This window comes from Hemibagrus wyckioides, linkage group LG19 (assembly GCF_019097595.1).
Source record: "Hemibagrus wyckioides isolate EC202008001 linkage group LG19, SWU_Hwy_1.0, whole genome shotgun sequence".
Lineage (NCBI taxonomy): Eukaryota > Metazoa > Chordata > Actinopteri > Siluriformes > Bagridae > Hemibagrus > Hemibagrus wyckioides.
This window is the reverse complement of record NC_080728.1, coordinates 16,599,266-16,621,837: the sequence shown is the minus strand read 5'-3', so window position 1 is coordinate 16,621,837 and position 22,572 is coordinate 16,599,266. Positions and strand designations below refer to the sequence as shown.

The 22,572-nt window shown below is 37.2% G+C and overlaps 2 protein-coding genes across 3 annotated transcripts in view; one reads left to right on the top strand and one right to left on the bottom strand.

The window, feature by feature from the left end:
• scube1 (signal peptide, CUB domain, EGF-like 1) overlaps positions 1-10,467 on the bottom strand; it is an 82,466-nt gene extending 71,999 nt beyond the window's left edge. The window contains exons 1-2 of one of the 2 annotated variants that reach the window (XM_058417754.1): positions 10,304-10,467; positions 7,850-7,972 (exon numbers count right to left, since the gene is read on the bottom strand). In XM_058417754.1, the coding sequence (XP_058273737.1) occupies positions 7,850-7,972; positions 10,304-10,391 (211 nt within the window). In that variant the 5' untranslated portion in view covers positions 10,392-10,467. The remainder of the gene's footprint in view (positions 1-7,849; positions 7,973-10,303) is intronic. The other variant, XM_058417753.1, reaches the window with a different exon arrangement.
• A 3,029-nt stretch (positions 10,468-13,496) lies between these two features.
• Positions 13,497-22,289, top strand: samm50l (sorting and assembly machinery component 50 homolog, like). The gene is made up of 15 exons (XM_058417756.1): positions 13,497-13,655; positions 13,888-13,998; positions 14,459-14,560; positions 14,652-14,739; positions 15,581-15,687; positions 16,032-16,162; positions 16,257-16,344; positions 17,694-17,822; positions 18,159-18,230; positions 18,341-18,427; positions 18,502-18,572; positions 19,303-19,370; positions 19,496-19,642; positions 20,449-20,590; positions 21,517-22,289. The coding sequence occupies exons 1-15, from the start codon at positions 13,635-13,637 to the stop codon at positions 21,560-21,562; spliced, it is 1,410 nt and encodes a 469-aa protein (XP_058273739.1). The 5' UTR covers positions 13,497-13,634; the 3' UTR covers positions 21,563-22,289.
• Positions 22,290-22,572: the final 283 nt, after the last annotated feature.

The following is a 22,572-nucleotide window of genomic DNA, read 5'->3' as shown; positions in this document are numbered from 1 at the left end:
ACCCTGCGCTCTGAACCCAACCCTCCAAGGATGGGATATACAAAGAAAAGATTTCACTGTGCAGTAATGTATCTGTGACAAATAAATAATAATTAATAAATAATAAAAAATAATAAATAAAAATAATCAATGACAGAATGTTGTGAGGCAGCTGTGCAGTGCTATGACCTCCTCAAAGTTGACTACTTTCCTATAACAGTACATCCTGAAGTATTTTATTCATCTTATCCTAAAGACGTTTTTCAATGCAATGTATTTACTCTCGTACCTTTATCCATTTATAGACATTTCATATCCTAAAAACAATTTCAGCAACTACATACACTCATTCCCTCACCAGCTGCTCAAAGAAATGCATTGCCATGTTAGTGGGAATCTGCAAAGTATAAGCACTTCTGTCCTGAAGAGATTCCCACGTAAGGAAACATAATGTTACAGGTTTATCTCCGACTGTTAAGATTAGCTGACGCTGGAGAAAAAGCTAATGAATGTCTCCAAAAAATCTGAAGGAACATCTCCTTACAGACAAGCTCACAGATTCAGTAGTTTTTTCTAATCAGTTTATGTGGAACATAAGCCATGTGAATCGCTGTGACTCTGCTGCTTCTATAGAAGTTATACTATACCAGAACAAGAGTGTTAATGCGGGATTTGAGTTACAACCAGAACTAATGGCAGAGCTGCTATAACCAGTCCAAACAAATTAGAGAATTTGTGAAACAGCACATTTAGGGGCAGGGGTGCTGATGACGCCTGATTAAAAATCAGCAGGGCTCTGACACATCACTAGCATGAACTTCCTTTCTCTCCATAACTGCACTTAGGGTTGATTCGTTTTGACTGGACGTGCTGTTTTCTCAGCAAAGGGAGCCCCAATCACACTCTCCTCCACATTTCTCTCAGGCCATCGCCTTGTCATATCCCAACTTCACACCTTCCTTCAATCCCCTCTGTCTCTCCTCCTCAGAACATCAAGGCTCAATGTGAGGTGCCTCGTAAGATTTTTCTCGGCCGCTGTCCCGGCCTCAGCCACACAGGCCTCAGCGTGTAGTGGTTCTGTGAAGATAATTCTCTCGTCTATGTCAAAATGCAGTTCTGCTCCATGGCAAAATTCAAGAGGGGGGTGTGATGCGTCCAGCTCTCTACCACCGTGCTGTGTGAATGTCTGGATAATGTGTGTGAGATGAGTGTGTGAGGGGGTGAGTGAATGCATACAGGTGGAAATACTGTTGCAGGGTTTGTGTGTGTGTGATAGAGAGAGTTTGTGTCTTGATCTATACACTCTGTGTGTTGTGTGGGTGTGTGTGTGTGTGTGTGTGTGTTGTGTATTTGAGATCTAGATCTAAACACTTTGTGTTGTGTGTGTGTGTTTGACATAGTCTGGATCTAAACAGTGTGTGTGTGTGTGTGCTATATAAAGCAGCAGCGACAGTCTGACCTGCTCTGGAAGGGGAGGATATTGTAAAGGAGGGTGCTCACACTCAGCCACTCAGAGCAGCAGCAGCTCTGTGACGAACACACAGACACCGGGCAGATAATGGCCTACTAATAATCCCACCCTGCTCTTCTCTATCTCTCTATCCTTCATTCCCCTTTATTCCTTTCTCCCTCACGCACAGACACACACTTCAGAGGAGACCAGGACATTCACCAATCTAAGAATTGTCCTTACTTGCACTAACACTAATAATCATAGTCTGATTCCAGGAGTTAAAAGATGGATGGAAATACCCCCACCACACACTCACATACACACACACATTTCACTCTTTTATCAATATTTTATCAGGTAAATTAGACGTCTCTAATCAACAGGAATGGAGCATGACTTTTCTGATGTGTATCAAATCTGGGAAAACCCTTGATGTGGAAAAATCATGACATGTTTTACTATATATATACTTTCTAGTGGCTAAGGATCCCGCACTCTCACCACTGCGGCACGGGTTCGATTCCCGGGCAGGGAACCAACCCAGCCACTGGGGGCTTGCATAAGCCGGTGCACTCTCAGTGCCATTCCAAGCCTGGATAAAAATGGTAGGGTTGTGTCAGGAAGGGCATCCAGCGTAAATCCTGTGCCAAATCAAATATGTGGATCAGATGATCTGCTGTGGTGACCCCTAACTGGAGCAGCCAAAAGAAGAACAACTATATAGAGTATTTATACCTATGAAAACTACAGACTTGAATAGATGAATATGTATATCAATTACATGTAAAGCTCTTGCATCAGTGGCCATTTTGGCAGCCAGCTGTATCTGATTACAAACATAATTAATGAGGATTTTTCAGGTTCATTAAGGTATATATCGAACAACTTAAACAAAGTATGACTCCCACTGTGTGAGGAAATTACACTTAGCAAGGTTCACCACCATGTTTTAGGAACTGGCTACTTATACAACATCTCTGCAGAAAGAAAGCCAGGTCAATAAGAAGATTGCCATGTTGTTATGTTGAGGCCAAAAATTTCAGTCACAGCAACATGCAAAAGGTTTCCACAGGTATATTGAAAAAGAACAGGAACTAGATTGAACCTCAAGAAGCCATGTGGGAAATGGAAGCTTTGAAACACAACAGGTTTCCCAAATTTAATATTTAAGATTTGTGTAAGAGGGTGAATTTTTTATCATGGTGATATATCATGGTTACATTAAAACCCAGCAGTGAAATCTGAAAAAATAAAACTCACCAAAGTCAAAAGTAATTCACTGTATGCTATAACAATTCAATATAAAAGTCAGTATAAAGCCATTTATAAGTCAAACTAAAGCCATTATCAAATTCACATTAATCTAATGTGCGTGTGTGTGTGTGTGTGTGTGTGTGTGTGTGTGTTTGCTTGGTTGTTTATGTGTTTGTTTGTAACATCTGAACAAAAAAATTTCATGTCTGTATTTAGACTACATTAAACCAACTACATCAAACCAACAGCAATTTCAACCAAAGGGATTAAAAATATATACATGTTGGAAAAAAAATGGTCATGTTTATCAACATATCAACACAGCTATCTTTCTTCATCAATAAAAACTGTCATTGTCATTTCTATATTAATTGAGTAATCATCTATACAATTAAATGAATTCTATAATGTCATTTCTGCAGGATATAAATAAACTCAAGATAGATGACAAATCCCTCTTAAAAAAATACACCAATGCATTTGGTGTGTATCTTTCACTTATTTAATGTTCAGACAGGTGACAAATTAATGTACAAAACACTATAACTAACATAATAGGCTATCATAATCCACCAAAACAGCTTCAGTGTATCTTCAGAGTTGTTTTCAGTTGTTTCAGAGAAACAAACAGCGTTCTTTCAAAAAATGTTATCCTCCTCAAAAATCGCCCACTAATGTTAAATTGGTTTGAAATCTGCTGAGTGTGAAAGTCATGTCAAATGATTTACATCATTTTCATCCACAATGCTAAACCCTGAGGATATAGGCGGGGTCATTCTGGCAGAAACCACACCCACTAGGATAAAAGTCAGGAGAACGTTCTGATTTGCAGGCGACATATAAATGACATACCCTCAAAGATACGCTTTACCCTTAAGAGTAAAGAGCCAGAAAAGCGAGAAATGCTCATCAGACTGACAATAAAGTAACACAGGTGCATTTTGGGTATCCTTAATGTCTCATTGCAACAGGTTGAGAAGAGTCTCTGTGTGTGTGAGACCTGAGTCATGCCCATGCATTAATCAATACACAAAATCAATAACATAGCACATTCTCTCCAACACGGTCTCCAAGGCAACACCATATTCATCCCAGCTGCAGCATTTTATTTAATGTGACAATTTCAGTCCTAACATACCAATTCTTTTGCAATTTTTTCGGGAGTAAATCTTTGTTTTGTTCAATTATTTATACTCACTTGTGCAGTCTGGCATTCAGTGCATGGTGTACTTTTGTTCTAACATTGATTCAACAAGTTAAGCCCAGGCTTGGTCAACAGCACCCACACACACACACACACACACACACACACACTACCTATTTAGTGCTATGCACATTTTATTCTTGGCACAGCTGTTACCAAACCATCTGCTCCAACTGCACTAGGACAAATTTGCATCTTTTTAAACTTTCTCTCTTTATTTAACCCCTTCACACCCTGTGATCATTATAATGGCCATCACAAGCACATGCATTCAATGTCTAAATTAAGAGAAAGAATTGATTGCTAATAGTGGTTTTACACCTAAAAATGGTGGAATTCATTGTATAGTTTTGTGTACCTAGAAAAATCAGTTTGATGTAAAAGGGAATGTGAGTCAAAGGTGTGTATCTTTTATGTGTACAGTTATTTTGCTCTTCTCAGCTGAGTCATGAATTATTACAATACATCAAGAGACAAATAAACTCCTAAAGTGCAAAAATGGCATTCAGATTAACAATCTACATTGTATTCCTAACATGAAATGTTAATTTAATTGACTTTTTACGATTTGATTTTTACGACTTAAAATACAATGTCAGTGCCAGCGCTGTGCAGAGAACAGCACACCACTCTGACATACAGCTTTGAGCCCAAATATATTTATATAGTGGGTTTATCTGATAAAATGGTCCTCAGTGTAAATGTTAGGAATAAAACTTAAAAGGGCATGGTGCTGTAGGAAAAGAATCAACAAATGAGTGGTGGGATGAATTGGAATTATTCTTTTCACCCTGCAGAAGATTATTCAAGATTCAAGAGGATTATTGTCATGTGCACACTGAAAACACAGTGGTTTAGACCATACACTGAAATTCTTACTTTGCACATCTCCCTTTCCACAAATAAATAAATAAATAAATAAATAAATAAATAAATAAATAAATAAATAAATGAAGCATTTGAGTCTGGTCAGTGAGGTGCTCTGTGCAAAAAATATTTTAGATATATTATTTTCCAAACCCAGCACTTCATAAAGTATTTTATTCCTTTCATACATAAATAACACTAATCATTTTTATGTATTAAAGAATAATATCCTACTTTTGTGTTAATGTGTTCATGTTGTGGAACACTAGTTACTTATAACACACTTCAAGTACAGAAATAATGTTATAACTGCTATAAAGAACTGCTATAAACCAACTGATGTTTCCTCACCAACTCTTATTATTTCTTCCCCCTACAAAAACTGCAAAGAATTTCAAAGTCTTTAAGACCCTTCCTAAAAAGGTCTCCTTACAAAACACTTCAAAATTCAAACCAAAAATACCACAGGTTTTATTCTGTTCATGCCACAGTTTAGATTATGTGGAGAACAATCAGATTATATGTCTAACCAATCAGAATCAAGAATTTAACAGTGCTATGGTATAAATAAATAGATAATATATTACACAAGTACTCCCTACAAAAGCATCCTTGTATGTGAAATTGTACTCATACTTTTCTGTTGTTCCAGTTATTGAACTATGCAGAACTTTCCACAACAGAATATCTGACATTTCTCTGCCTCTGAAAGCATCCATCAATGGCTCAACACAAAATACATAATACAGGCTCAGAAAAAAACGAGCATGACATTTGGATGATCTCAATCCTCCAATTAACTGGTGACAAGAGCAAGAAAAGTTCACATTTTTTCAAAGCATGAGAAATAGACAGTGAAGGAACCTAATACAAAGCCCTACAGAAGGAGGAGAAGCCACTTGTTCAGCCTACAGATAACTGTACCTCCTTTTGTTGATGAATATTTCACGATTGATTAAAGTCATGACAGTTTTAATTATCTATTGTTTAACACTCTGCCAAAAGATCTAATAAAACTCAGTGACTTTAGGAATAATTTGGATGATATAATAACTCGTTCTAGGGCCCGTCTAGTCGTTTGTGCTATCATAATGGACAGAAGCAGTGGATGATGGATGTTAGTGGCACAGATTGTGAATGATTTTAAGACTGGGGGAAAATAAATCATTTAAATCACAGGTAACAACATCAGTAACAACATCGTATGTGCGTGCTTTCGATAAATAACTGTATCTTGCCAACTATAAATAAACATTTACCCCTATATTTGGATATACATCTATAACATCTATAACTTATATAAATATTTGGATTATTATATATAGTCATGTTTAACAGGAAGTTGCATCATTTGACTTTCCTGAAGTAATAAAAAAACAAATCAGTTTAATTTATTAGTTTTTATATAGGGAATCACACTCCTTTTCCTCATGTAAGAGCCAAATTCAGACACTGTCAACAAATAAACACTGAAACCTTAATGAGTTAACAGAATTTAAATGGTTAAATGAAAGTTTTCTTAGATTATATCTTGAAAAGAAAGAGTTAAAATGGCTAAATAGTGGAATTGCCCATGTAACAGGGCTAATCAAGTGTACAGGCTCATTGTCTGAAGTTGGCGCCAAAATGAGCCATAAATTGTCTGCAAGTTGTTTTTGTTTTCTTGCCAAAATACAATGCCCGGCTCTGGATCCACATCGGAAGTCTGTGTAGTATCACGGCATCCCAGAGACACCACATGCTCAACCACAAAAGCCAAAGCATGCCATGACTTCCTACCGCTAATCAACACCACAGCGTCTCGCAGCTCTTTACGTTCAGAGCCGGGTGTACTGTGGAGAGCAGGAGATGTGACGGAGTAACAACAAGCCGGAGCATTCTGTCTTTCTTTTAACTGAACCTCCAAACACGAGGGGCTTTAATTAGACATCTTGCTTCAGACCTCCTACCCACTACACAACAGCCTCTGTGTAGTCTAACCACAGAGAAAGAAAGAAAAGGAGAGCAAGACAAACAGAAGAACAGAAATACTGACCTACACATACATCACACAGATCCTACTGAAGTAAAACTATCAATCCTCCCACTACTGTGGCACACAGACTGTGGTTTTAAGGTGGGAGGAACTGGCTCCTGAAAGCTGAAGAACATTTTGTCTGTTTCCTTACAGGAAATAAAAGATGGGTTGTTCTACCCTCAGACATCAGCATCAGGAATCCTGTCCAGAGCATGGCCTGATTCAATTTCATTTCAAATCTTCCTAATTCATTAATGGAGTTGAAAATGGGTTTCAGGTTCCGTAATAGATAGAAATTACATTTCCTCACTTCCTGAAACATTAGCTCTAAACATCTGGGTAAGGAAGAGGAACAAACGAAAGAATCATCCAGAATGCACAGATGTAGAATGCTTACCGACGAGATCTTAACAACTTAAGTATATATATATATATATATATATATATATATATATATATATATAGAGAGAGAGAGAGAGAGAGAGAGAGAGAGAGAGAGAGAATGTGTGTGTGTTGTTTTTGAAGGCAGGTGATCTATCAATCTTAAGGAATATATATTTTATTGTCCATTCATAAGCTTATTGGGCAGGCTAGGGATTTTTGTTGAATGCACATCGGTTACAGAAAGCTAACATGCTCATGATGTCATTATAGATGTAGATGTATATTGCATAGACATGAATGACCTTGAGTCTGCAGAAGTGTGTCCAGATGTGTCTGTGTGGACGCATGAGTAAATTTGTGAGACTGCTGTTGTGTGTGCCTCATATGTTATCCTATTATGTATCGTTATGTGAGTATGTGACTGCACAAAAGTAATTAAGGGGCATGTGTGTGTGTGTTTGTGCATGCATTAGCTCAAGCTGTGCTGTGCTCTCAGGCAGAAAAGAAGCTGGAGGTGTGAATGCTGGGGCAGCACCTCGCACCATACACACCCCACTTCCTCCACACTAATTAAGACCCACAGCAGGAGCTGGGGAACAGCTGTATAACCCACACTGCATTAGGTAAAAGAAAGAGAATGTAACCCTGTAAATGTACAGAGAAGCTTTAACATGTGAAGAATGAAACCTACCTTCACATTTCTTGCCGTCTCCGCTGTAACCAGCCTTACAGATGCACTTGAAGGACTTTGGGGTGTTTTGGCACAGAGCATCGATGTGGCAGTCATCTGTACCCACAGAGCACTCATCTATGTCTGAGAGAAAGAAAGCCTATGTTATGCACTGGTAGAGCTTCACTTTCCAGTGGTACAGTTCTTGTCTATGTCTTACTATTGCTTCAGTACATAATCATCTGGATCTGCTGCTGTAATCTTAAAGACTGTCCTTTTCTCATATGATTCTTATTCATAATCTGCTCATACTGTAACATACACTGAAGTTGCACTTAGTTAACTTCCTCTCCAGGTTTCTTCCTCATCTAATCTCACCACTGTCAACTCTGACTTGGTCTAAATCTTAGGGATCTAATGTTCACCCAGATTTCCAGACCCCATCCTTGGAATACTGGGTGTGATGTGGAAATACACCTTAGATGGGACACAAGTTCAATACAGGACACCATGCACCCCATGCACATGCATTCACAACTGGGGCATTGAAGTCACCAATTCATTCCACTATGTTATTTTTTATATAGTAAGAACATGCAAAATTCTCCAAAGCCTAGTGCAAAACTGAACCAGGAAGCCTGGGGATGTGACTGATGCGGCTCAATGCTGTTTTTTATTTGCACTATCAATTGTTAAAATGCTATACATATTAAATTAGTTTTAAAAATAGAATGATTTCAGTAAAGTTTCATAATACACTATATTGAAGATCTGTTTAATCAGTGCAGCACTTTGGCTGAAGCTGCTGCTTGTCTTGTAATTTATTACTATATTGCAGTAGGAAAAATAATTACTAAACATACAACAGGTACGAGAGATATGAAATAAGAAGACCTGCACTGTATATCTGTAGTAATACAATCCCATTGTGTTAGATTTATAACTGTCCTAGATTTATAGGCATAAGTACTACTGAAGACATGAGCTGTGAATGAATGAGATATACTTGATATATGAATGAATGAATGAATGAATGAATGGATGGATGGGTGGATGGACGGATGGATGGATGTGAATGGACACGAATTAATTTATTTCACTAATTTTAATAGTGTCTGACTTCAGCCAAATTGAGCAACTGTTAATTGATCTTGGAGTAGAACAGAAGGTCTTTCCATTCATTCACTCATTCAGTCCAAAGCCTATACTGGGAAAAGTATGCCCAGTGGGGGAAAACACCCTGGATTGGTCCTCGGGTATTTCCATTTTTATATATTCCCATTTATTTCCTTTTTAGACAAATCAAACACTGCACTGCTGTGGTATCAAAATGCTCAGACCTCAAGAACATTCACCCATACACTAACAGCATAAAGATCTTAACAACCTAAACACATAAATGCAAACACAATTACATCTCATGGGTGGAACCGTTATTTCACATTAGAGGAAGTCTGCTGACACACACAGGCTATTAGTGGGCGTTCAATTGAAGAGACACACACATAATCAATCATAAGATGGTATAATGAAAGGTAATCAAAATACAGTTATTTAAACAAAAACTGCTTTGTAGAGGAACTGCATTTTTAAATGGAATATTTGTAGAATCAACACAGCTGGTAATTGCTGTGTAGCCTGTATAGATTTTCCTAGAAAAATGTTTCTGCAAAAGGATTTTAAAGCTTCATTATAATCATGTATATTTGGTATGATTTTTACTGACTATTGCTGGAAATAAATAAATAAATAAATAAATAAATAAATAAATAAATAAAATGCTAATATGTATTTTTTAAAATGTCTAAAATGTCTAGAAATATTATTTAAAAAAGTCTGCACATTTATTTTATATTATCTGAGTGCCAGAGCTGGTGATGCGCTGCGTTTAATCCCTCTCTTCTTCTTTCATTAACAAATCGAAGCCCAACCCCAATCCCAAATCACATTCAGTTTAAACACACACCAGGGTCTTTTCATGGTCAGGTATCGACTGATTTGCTATTACTGAAGCCCACAGTGTTTCTGCAAACTGTCGATGATGCCAGTGAGGGGTCGATAAGGATATCAGTGAGGGGTCTATAGTATATCCGTGAGGGGTCGATAAGTCGGAGGATCGACACCTTCACTAGCCCTGGACCAGATGGACCCCCTAAGAGACCCCATGTAGGCTTTTTCAACTAAATCACACAATAGACTTTGTTATTGCGCACACGCGTGCGTAAATAAGTTACACTTAGTTTTCCATATAAAAACGAAGAAAATGATCATCAGGGGATCCAATTATGGAGCAATGAGCATTTCACAAAATACAGAGCAATCAACTAACCTTTAAAATGATCTGGATAGGTAGCCTAGCATTTTGCGTTAATGAAGTATTTGGAGATATGGACCTGGTGTTAAAAGTTTTGCCAGTAGAATTACACGGAGATAATGGTGAAAATGAAGATAAAAGTAAGATAAAAGAGGACTGACCTGCCGTTCCGACATTTCCCATTACAGTGCAAGTGGTGATGAGGACAAAAAGCAAACAGAGGAGCCGAGGAAAGCGCGCACTTGCCATGGCGAGAGCTGTGATTGAGCGCAGTTTGCCAGAGATGCGTGTTTCTGTGATAAGAGGGACGATCAGGACTGAGAGAGAGAGAGAGAGAGAGAGAGAGAGAGAGGTGAGAGTAAGACAGCTTCTCATTGGCTTACACGCGTTTGAGGAGGAGACTGGACGTGGAGAGAGAGAGAGAGAGAGAGAGAGAGAGAGAGAGAGAGAGAGAGAGAGTGCGAGTGGGAAAGACATCGTCCAAAACCACACACTACTCCAGTAAATAGAGTGAAAACAGCATATCACTTTCAACTATAGTATATCTGAGGTTTTTGTTCAGATAGCACTATTCAGATGGAATGTTTCAGAAAGAAATGCTCGAACACACCCATAATAAATAAACAGTTAATAAACACGCCTAATAATTGATTAATTCGAGACAGTTCATTAATCATTTAAAATAATTAATCTAGAAAGAAAGCTACTATTAAGTTGCCTTCACATATTGCCATGTCTAGATCTAGTGTATATGTATAGTATAGTGATTTAATGAGTAAAATATTTGTATTTAACGACTACATGCAAATGTGTAGTTGAAGGTACAGTCGGGTTTCTGGGCCGTTATTCTCTATTCCTGAAGGTTGTGCAGTGGGATCTGTGCTGCCCTGTAGATGTGATTTCGGATGTGATGATATTTCCCTCTGCTGGCCAAACTGATCTGAACTGACAACAAATCTCTAACCGTGTTGGAACAATGGGTTAAGCATCAAACATACTCTCTATACCTCTTTTTACAGTAGTTATACACTCTTAAAAAAAAGGTACAAGGAATAACCATAAGGAGTTCCCCAAAGAACCTTTCAGTATGCAATTCCTAAAAGAACCACTTTTTGTGCCATAATGAACCTTTTTAATGTCTAAAAAATATTTTTCCACTAAAATCACTTTTTTGACAATGGAAAGGTTCCATGGATGTTAAAGACCATTTAAGAACCTTTATTTTTAAGAGTGTATACTGCATGTTTCCTAATGTGTAGGGTTTTCTGTTGTTGTTGTTTGTTTGTTTGATCGTCTGTTTGTTTGTTTGCTAGTAAGTTCCAACAGACACAATGTTATTTCAATCTCTGGATCACTATTTCTGTGAAAGAACTAGTTCTTTCTAATGGTATATTGTGTAATAAAGGTGGAATATGCTGAATCATTGTAAGCAAGCAGGAATTGTCAAAGTGAAAGTCAAAGAAGCTTTATTGTCACTTCAACCATATATAGCAGATTCAGTACACAGTGAAGTGAAACAACGTTCCTCCTAGACCAGAGGTGCTACACATAACACAGACAAAGTACAGTGATGCAGACAAACATAGAGCTATAACAGAGATAAAAAAAAAAATTAACTATAATTTAAAAATTAAAATTAAACTAAAAAATTAAACTATACTTAAGGTGCAGTCTTTAAGAACTAGACATATAACAAAAGTGCACAGGAAGACAAGACAAGACAAGACAGTGCAGACAAACAACATATAGCCGACTTTGTGCAATGAGCAAGACAATGTGCAAAGAACAGTGTATACAGTGATTGCAGATATTAAAGTGACACATGTAAACAGGATTAATATAAATATATATAAATGTAAAGTGGCATGTGCGTGCAAACAGGACAATTTAGTGTTTGTGTGTGTCTGACTATGTCCAGCACAGTTCAGTTCTTTTTTTTGTGCGCGTGTGTTATGTGTGTGTGTGTGTCCGTGTCCAGCACAAGTTCAGTTCTCCTCTGAGATCAGATCTTGGTTGAACATGTGTGTGTGTGTGTGTGTGTGTATGTGTGTGTGTGTGTGTGTGCATGTGTCCAGCTCAGCTCAGTTCTCTGATGAGATGCCTGATTGTGAATATATTCCAAAAATTAATCATAAATGATATTACAATAATAATTCATAATAGGTAATGTTAAATCACCAGATTTAATTTCTTTCACTCAAAAACTAAATGAAGACTAAATGCTGGCAAACTAATTTCTTTCTTTCTTTCTTTCTTTCTTTCTTGACATTAATGTACAATAACAAGAAATATGTGGTTATGGAAATGAAAACCTGTTAAGTCTGGACATGGAAGGAGTTGTTGACATAATATTTCTCTTGGTTTTTTTTCTTCACTTAAATGTTAGAAGTTAAACAAGGTATTTATTATGAAACAATAGACTTGTAAATAAATTAACCGTAATATTTTTTATGACTGCTAATCATCAAACGTATATTTAATAAAAGGACCAAATAACTCAATCTGAAGTTTGTATGAAAGTGGAACAAACAAGGGTGATGTGGCTGAATTTTTATTTTTCATACAATGGGCATTGTAAGACAGGTGGCTGGACACTTGCTCTCTATTACTGCCTAACTCCCAGAAATGCCCCTTTGACTCATATCAACACTACATAGCACTACTAACAGAAGAATGATCCTCTCTCCAGTTTGTTCTTGTAATCTAAGTGTATCTAATAAACCATTTAGGCCTACTGATGGTATAGAATAGTTTCCACAGCGTTGTTAAATTCTTAAATTTGATTGGTGAAAGAGTGTTGCTTAATTTTCTGTAAACATTACTGCACATGTTCTAATATGATATAGTTTCTATAGTAACACCTCATTTACAGTACATCAGACCTGTACAGCAGATGATCCAAACATATTTAAGGATAATAATAGGACAGGACTTGTGATTTCTCTACAATATGCCAAGCTGCTTTTTTGTGTTATTACAAGAAGGGAAGAAGAAAAGACTGCTGTTGTGGGTAAAACTGCTGGTAAAAATACAGTTACACATCCCACTACACCCTTATTGATTATTTCTCTCTCTCAGCACAACCCAGGTGTTTTGTTCCGTACGTAATATAACACACTAAACAGCGCTATGGAGTTGTTTAAGCAGAGTTGTTCACGCAGAATCTAATGTAATGGTGTTTTAATGTAATTTTTTTTTTTTTTTTAAATGCGCAAATGATATTTATGTAAAAATCCACTTTTGCGCTTTACGTTATTCTACTTTCACCAGCTCCCGTTGGGATACTCGGAAGCTTCCGGGTGCTCCCCCTGTCTGTCGTGACGCCACATGCTCTGGCCAATCACAGCGCAGACTTGCAGCGAGGCTGTGCGTGTGTCATGGCGTCTCCCTGGAAAGGGGTCGGGTTGGCTGTTAAATAAGAAAATCTAAATCCTCGGGATAACAGCGTTTACCCAGCAAATTGAAAAATCATACATCTTTAAGGACGTGAATATGGGGACAGTGCACGCAAGGGTAATTCTATTTTGTGTAGGCTTAATGGAAAATATGCTTTCTGCGTGTGACCTCTCCTACACATGCCTAAAATAATACAGTACACCCCAGTTGTGTTCCGGTGCTTTAGTACCAGTGTCTGTTATATCTCTGCACAGCTGGATTGTCATTCTGTTAATGCATTGTGTATGTTAAATCATTAAACTATATGTTTGCTGTGATTTATTGGATTTGTACGTGTTGTGTATTGTAGAGCATGGACCCTGTCCCGATGCACGGGCGCGACCTGGGCATTCACCCTGAAGACCTGGAAGTGGTGGAGGCACAGCAAGAAACCAAGAAAGAAGTTCTAGAAAATAAAGATGTGAGTTTGCTTCATTGCTTGAATAAAATGCATTCATTCCAGGTCTGACTGCTATGAATAATCTATAGGGTTAAGCCCTCTCTTTGAGTCCTCTAAATATAAAAATATGTCATTATGCTGAATTGCAGACCTCCATCATAGATTATTTGCTGGTAAACATGTCTTATTTGGATTATTTTAGACATTTGTAGAAGGCAATAAAACATTACCACCAACTGTCCTAAGAAAAATATAGGTTGAGGCTGATTCTTTCTATTCCAGGCTGTAGATCCATGCAGTGAATCAGTGACAGTCGTGTTACACGCTGTCTGATTTTCTGTTGCTATTTAACAGACTGTGAGTGTTTCTTGGGATCTCCTTCATCTAAGAAGTGCCCATGATGGTTTATGTTGTTTCTGGAGATAGCTGGTAATATTCTCCTTTTTTTCAACATTATATTTTATGATTCTGATCGCTTTAGATTGTTGTGCAACATGTCAGCATCGAAGGCTTGGGAAGAACTAAAGAGGACTACCTGGGCTATGAGATCGCTGATGTCTTCAATGCCAAAAATCTCATTGATGTAAGTGCAGTGATTAGTTTAACACACAATGGTTTGCTCGGTTGATGAGACTTTGTGAGGTTAATGTAGTTTTATGTGGTTTGGTTTGCAGGTGATGACAAAATCCCATGAAGCTCGGATGAAGTTGCTCCGTTTGGGGATATTTAAAGAGGTGGAAGTTCTTATTGACATCTCAGAAGGTATAATATGTGTGTATGTGTTTATTATCATTTAAATGAAGCATGAATGTTAGTATTCATATTTAGCAACATGTTTCAAAAACATGTCCGTCATGCTTGTGTACAACAGAAACATACTCTGTGGGGATCTGGAGTGTTATACAACAGCAACTTACCAGCAAAAACTGTGTTTAATGTCTGAAACTTGTGCTTTAATGGTTTATGGTTAGATGGTATGTTATGGTGTTAGAAATAGTAATAATGTCGGTAATATGTGGTGTTAGTGGTGTTAAGGTGTTGGACTACTGATCAGAAGGTTGTAAGTTTGAATCCCAGGTCCACCAAGCTGCCACTCCTGGGCCCCTGAGTAAGGCCCTTAACCTCGATTGCTCAGAGCTAAAAATGTAGGTTACTCTGGATAATGGCATCTGCAAAATGCCAGAAATGTAAATGAAAATACCAAGAAACAAGTTTGTCCTCGTTCTAACCATCATAAAATAATTTTCTCATCATTTTTCCTTCCTGCTTGATCAGATTCTCTCTCTCTCTCTCTCTCTCTCTACCTGTGCTGCACAGTGCTTACAAGCAAGACAAATATTTTTTACCACATTATAGGTTTTACATTGTTAACATGTTTTAAAAATCTGTATGTTATTATTCTTAGCTTATGAAGTCCCTGTGTGTGAGCTGTTACTATAGAAACAATAATGTATAAAAACAAGCATCTTAAATTTTAACCTACCGTTAAGTTACAGCCAGATCTACATTTCCAGCCATGCTGTGCTGCATGCTGTGGTATAAATATATTTTAATGTAAATCCTGCCTGAATGATGTTCCTAACTCTGAGGCCCTGGTTCTCAGGAGATGATGCCTTGCCTAATGGTCTGGACGTGACGTTTGAGGTGACGGAGATGAAGAGGGTGACGGGCAGTTATAACACCATGGTTGGAAACAATGAGGGTAGCATGGTGAGAGACACAACCCACAAACTGTTTAATTTACAATAACACATTTTTTAACATATTAACAGTATTAAGCACAAGTTTGTTTACGTCATTTGATTGTATATTTAATGTATGTATATCTTTTGTAACTTGTTACTTTACTAAGCTGAATTTAAGGACAGTTTCCAATAGGATTTCCTTGTATAAGCTTCAATAAATAACAATAAAGTATCTTACCTTATCTTATCTTACACAATTGGAACATTTTTATTGCTGCAGTTGCTTCTCAAGTAATACTGAAGATAATTCTTCCCTTCTTCCTGTATATTTCATAAAAGAAGATGGTCTGTATATGTTCCTCTCTACAGGTGCTTGGCATTAAATTACCCAACATATTTGGTCGTGGAGAGAAGCTCACCTTCCAGTTTTCTTACGGGACTAAGGAGACATCGTACGGCTTGTCTTTCTTCAAACCTCAGCCTGGTTATTTTGAACGCAAGTACGACCCTAGACCCTAGTTCCTTTTTTTGAGACAGACCTCAGCTGGCGAAAATGTTTCTTTAACCAAATTCCCTTTCTGTTCATTCATGCAGTTTTGCACTAAATCTTTACAAAGTCACTGGCCAGTTTCCATGGAGTTCACTGAAGGAGACTGACAGGGGAGTTTCCACAGAACTCAATGTAAGCTTTCTATCAGTTCAGTTTGATACGTATCTCAATCTGTATTGTAATGACAGGTTGCACTGAAGTTTCACAGCTCCCGGGTCCAAGGTATGAACCTGAGCTTTAGTTTTCTTCCCTCTCCCAGAAATGGCTAGATACTTCTGGAGGGATCAAGTACCGGTTGAGGTCTTCCTCAACTACTGTTGAGGAATTGAGGGGTTGAGTAAAGCATAAAGCAAAGAAGAACAAGTGAATACATTCTAATTTATAATTATGCGTGAGATTCTTCTAATTGTACATTTGCTTGTGTGATTTGTGCTGTTAAAGTAGTTTGTACCTATTTTATTTTTCTTTGACATATTATACAATTCATTGTGACATCACTCTCACCATTGACTTGTCATGGATACTATTAGCTCAAAAATCAATAGTTTATACAGCACAAACAGAGCCTAAACGATGTGAAAATTGGGTTTCTTTGATTTAATTTTTTATGCCATCTTCACCAGGTTGATGTTTTATGCCAGGTCCTATACAAGTGTTATTGCTCTTTATGAACTTGACATCTGAAGATTGTTCATTTTAGTGGGTCAAAACTGTATTTTTATCTTGGTTCATTTATTGAAATTTTAAAGCTGATGCAAAACAAAAAAACAATACTGCTGTATTCTGTACAAAACATAATAAAGGAAACATTAAGTAAAATAAATAAATTAACAATAATAATAATAGCACAGCCTAACCCTAATTTCCCACTATAAGATACACTGACATTATAAATATCTTATAATGATCATATACTATTTGACCTCTACTTAGAAGTATATTATTTTGTTATATTTACTGTACTGAATTTAATTCCAGCAACAAAATGAATGGAATTTACCTTCTTGTGTATTTAATATATAACCTAGATTAGTAAATAATAAATAATCAGAACCGAGATTCTCTATCATTTTAAAAAACGGATCCCAGGTTATTATATTATAGTCGTTATGGTCATTAGAGATTGAATTGTTTCCAGTTTCACAAACCTACTGACCCAGAAGGGTGAGTTAAAGATGAATTAATAATAATAATAATAATAATAATAATAATAATGTTACTGACATTGTAACTGTAGCTGAGTTTCATTCATATGATTCTATAACTGTAGCAAAATGTGTGAGTGTCTCTGTGTGTGGAAGCAGGTGTTTGGAGATATTAAGATGTGGTGTTTATCGAAAATACCTGTTCTTTTTGCACTGTATTTCTGCTACTGCCAAAAGCATTGTATCCTCACTGTTGGGTTGTTTATACCAATCTGTAACTAGCATGTTGATTCTTCAGTCTGAAGCTTTATTAGTCTTTATCCTTCTGCCCCTCAGTTTCCTCTATGGATGACTGCTCACACACTGAAGTGGGAGGGTGTGTGGCGGGAGCTGAGCTGTCTCGCACGCAGCGCATCCTTTGCCGTGAGAGAGGAAAGCGGCCACACTCTCAAATCTGCTCTCTCTGTGAGTTATCTCCATCTCAATTAAGCCAGGGAAATCATCTTAAAAGCTTTTTTTCATTTAACACTAATGTGTGTTCTTTAAATATGAAAATTTTCTTAGTTTATCTATCTGTGCCAAGTGCAGAGGTTTGTGTACATGGGTACTGGATGGTAAAAAGGACGCACACAGAAAAGAAGTGTGTGTTAGAATTAAAATGTGGGTGTGTCCAAGAAGACAATTTTAAACTTTGGTCATTTTTAGCTAAAGCTATGCAAATGTCTGTACTAGACTGTGTTTTAGTAATATGTATTTTTAAAACAGTTGATTTTTTTTATTTTTTTATTTCTGTCTCTCTAGCACTCTATGGCGATAGACACCAGGAATTCTGCCATCCTTCCTAGAAAAGGTGCCTTACTCCGGATCAACCAGGTGAGTGCGGTCACTAAAATATTTTCACATTCAACACTGTCATTTGTGTATATTTGTCTGTTACTGATATAAAGGTCAGCTGTGCTAATGAACTGGCTATGTTGCTACAGGAGCTAGCGGGTTACACCGGAGGAGATGCAAGCTTCCTGAAGGAAGATTTTGAGCTGCAATTAAACAAACCCTTCCTCTGGGGCTCTGTAAGTCCATGAGAATAACCGTTGGAATGAATATCATTTTTAGCTGTAAATTAACGTGACCTCGTGTTGTTCAGGTGCTCTCTGCATCTCTTTGGGGAGGAATGATCTTTCCTGTTGGGGGTCAACCCATCTCCATTGCAGACAGGTTTGTGGAATTTTCCATTCCATGCACAATGGAAAGGTGCCTAGTATCATATAAATATGTTAACTATGTTACTGACTTACTGGTGGTTTATAAAAAAAAAAAAAAAACACTCCATTAGTTTTTATTGTATCTCCTTTGTTGAGCATTTGAAGGCTCTAGCATGGAAGATTTACTATTAAAAGATTTGATATGAAATGAAATTCAGATGTTACACTAATTTAAGAGTTGCTCAGGAGCTCCTGGGAACACGACTCCAAATGACTGTATACGACTGTAGAAAGGACATTATTTATAATCAAGATAGTTTATGATAATTCACACTCTCTGGTGTTTATAATGATTTATAAAAACACTTTTTGGTGTCACGCTATTTTTGTGTTCCTCTTAAGGTTTCTTCCTCATAACTTTTCAGGGAGTTTTTCCTTGCCACAGTCCCCTCAGGCTTGCTCATAAGAGAAAATATAAATAAATTTAAATATAAGTCTAATAATAAATCTGGAACATTTTGTTCTATGTTTCTTATATTCTGTAAATCTGCATTGAGACGATGTCCATTGTTAAAAGTGCGATACAAATAAGATTTAATTGAATTGAACTTTAATCCATGTCAGCAAACTCTTGCACCTCATGCATGCAAATAGATGCTTAAATTGTCTATGCTGGCATTCGAATAAATTATGTACTACATGTTTCATGGGTGTGTCACGGTATGGTTTATTGCTGATGTCAGGTTCTATCTGGGTGGTCCGACCAGCGTGAGAGGATTTGGCATGTACTGCATCGGCCCGCAGAGTGAAGGTCAGTTCCTCTCTACAGACACTACAGTTAAAAGCAACTGCAATAAAAAAAAAAAAACTTTAGTTTCAAATCAAGAATTAAGGATGTTTTATAAAAATGTCATGTCTGCTTCTTTACCTGTGTAGGTGACTACCTGGGTGGAGATGCGTATTGGGCTGGAGGGCTCCACCTTTACACCCCACTCCCGTTCCGTACTAGCCGGGGTGGCTTCGCCGATCTCTTTAGAACTCACTTCTTCCTTAATGCAGGAAATCTCTGCAACCTCAACTACGGTCAGTATGCCAGAGAAAATCAGAAGAGTAAAGAGTATCTTCATCCACCAGATGTGCTTTTTTTGCTATATTCACATCCCTAAATAATAATTGCTGTCTTAAGTTTTATTTTAGATTTTGTTATACATATATTTTATATCAACTTGTGCATAGAATATGTGTATATGTACTGTATGTATTGATATGAATGAATGGCAGTTATTAAATCTGTAGAAATTAAAGCTCAGAATTAGAAACAGCGAGTTTTCCAAAATTATTAATTTCATGCCATGAAGTTGGTTTTATATTTTACACCTCCCGTTACTTCAAGACTATCATGCTGGCAGAAATCACCAAGAGTCTTTAAAAGATTTTCCTTCCATTTACTTAGTTGTTTTTTTTCCTTTTGTTTCTATTAGGAACACCATATTACAAGCAAAGACTATGTTTGCATATTGTTCTTTTTATTTGCTTTGCATTTGATTTACACAATTCATTTTGTAAATCACTTCTGGTATGTCTTCAAACCAGGTGTCCAAGTGTTTGCAGTTACCACTGTTTATTTGTGACTTTGTGGACATTTTGGCTTAGTATAGTAGTATAGTATATAGGCTTGTAGTATAGTTATGCTCTATGTTTGTCCGCGTCACCAGTACTTTGTTTTTGTTCTGTGTAGCACCTCCGGTCCAGAAGGAACATTGTTTCACTTCACTGTGTACTGCATAAGCTATATATGTTTTAAGTGACAATAAAGCTTTCTTTGACTTTTGACTTTGAATATTACAGAGTACTGACGAGATTCTGGTTTGTGTTTCTCCATCGTTCAGGTGAAGGTCCACAAGCACATTTGCAGAAGTTAGCAGAATGTATTCGCTGGTCCTACGGTGCAGGTATCATCCTTCGACTGGGAAACATCGCCAGACTAGAACTCAATTACTGCATTCCCATGGGCGTTCAGAGCGGAGACAGGTACCAGCATGCACATACACTGCATTCTTGACCATAAACATATGCACAGTTCATTGGCTCTAATTCAGATCAATTGTATTTGTACAGCAAGCAGTTAAACAATAGATGTTGTTATAAAGTGGCTTTACAGAAATCACCCCATGTAGAGTTCTAAAAACCAGCAAGGGGCAACAGTGAACTCCCTGAAACAGTATGATTAGATAGGAAGGGAACCTGTTCTCTTCTGGATGACACCAGATAGTGGAATTATAAATTAATACAGTATACACTCTACAAGAGTGAAGAGAAACAGCAAATACTTCCTTGGGCCAGTCATATAACTTTATTTCTTTCCATCTATTAGTTACTACTGAAGCTCTACTCTCAAAAGAAACTACAAGCACTTGATAGCATGAATATATGGTTAATACAATTCAATTTTATTTCTATAGCACTTTTAACAATAGACATTGTCTCAGAGCAGTTAAGAAAATTTAGGGCAAAAATTCAAAATTAAATTTACATTTATTCTTAATGAGCAAGCCTGAGGCAACAGGCAAAATCAAGTCTGAGCAAGACCCAGTCTTAGGATGAGTACAAGTTTTTATGATTATAGCAGCAGTCCTTGGGTGCAAATGTCAGATGATACACTGAACTAAGGCTCAGACTTGGGCAGAACCTGTTTTTGGGATTATTTAGCGTGCTTATGTGGAACATTCATAAGTTGCATAGAAAAGACATGTATAATTCATGAAAGATTTGGGAGATGTTGTTATACAAGTTAAGTCATAAGTTTGCCTTAATATAATTTTAGGTTACTTGGGCGCCTTCATTATTTAGGCACTCTTATCATTTTGCATTTTATAAATTATTTTACTCCTTAATATATTTCCCTTTGTTCACCTTTTTCGCTCTTTGACTTAATTTCATTCTCTTTTCCTCTTAAGGATATGCGACGGTGTACAGTTTGGGGCTGGGATCCGTTTCCTGTGATGTCATCGGCTGCTGTTCTGGTCCTGTAGACAAGAATTGTGGGATTAGTTGTTGAGATGTGTATAGTAATGTCGAATGTAGAATGAGATCCCTCCTGCATGCACGGTGTGAGGGGCTTCATCCTCCGAGGACAAAACATGACTGAGCTTGTTTATCTTTTTGACACTTGTTGGTTTTGTTGCGGGGTAGGACCTCTTATTTATGTGTAATAACAGGTGCTATAACCAGGCTGTGTGAGGATGCTGTTGAGAGATTTGAGCGCTGCAATTATTTATGTTTGTGTACAAGCCCCCGATACGAAGTGGGGCATCAGATGGGAAAAAATTCGGCCTGTTATCCATCTTTTGTTATCCACTAGCATTGGGAGATGTCAGTAAATGCCATAACATGTTGAAATCTATGTAACATATCAGGTACTGACTGATCAGAGGAAACATGCTTTTAAAATAAACCTAATGCAGTCACTTGTATGTACTAGTTAATTCAAGCACTTTTTCCTTTTTTCATTGAAGTGGTTTGTTGTCTGATTCTAGTTGTTGACTCTAATCGATTCCCAAGCTTCAGTGAATTGGTTATGTATTGATACCTTTTGTTTCTGTAGCCTTTATGGGTTCAAAACCCCACTCAAATTCCACCAGCAGTGCTCTTATTGTGAGTCCTGTTTTTAATATCTGTTAAGATGTTGTACGCCAAGTAAAATAAATCACATTTGCCCCAGTCTTTCCCTTCAAAACTTTGTAAGCCTTTTTCTTATTTACTCAGTCGTTCATTCATTCACTGATTAAGATCAATTTACTAGTTTATTTCCAAATCCTTGTTTTGTTCAAATCGTTAACATTGTGAACTTAATGCAACATTAAATCTTAATCAGGTGATCTCAATCTACATGAATCTTCACCATGAAGCTAGGTTATGTAAGGAATAAAAAACAACAGGGTGTGTACTATTATAGGAAAATGAGCAATGCTGCAGGGTGTGATGAGGTCTGGCACAAAGTGTTCCTGAGTTAC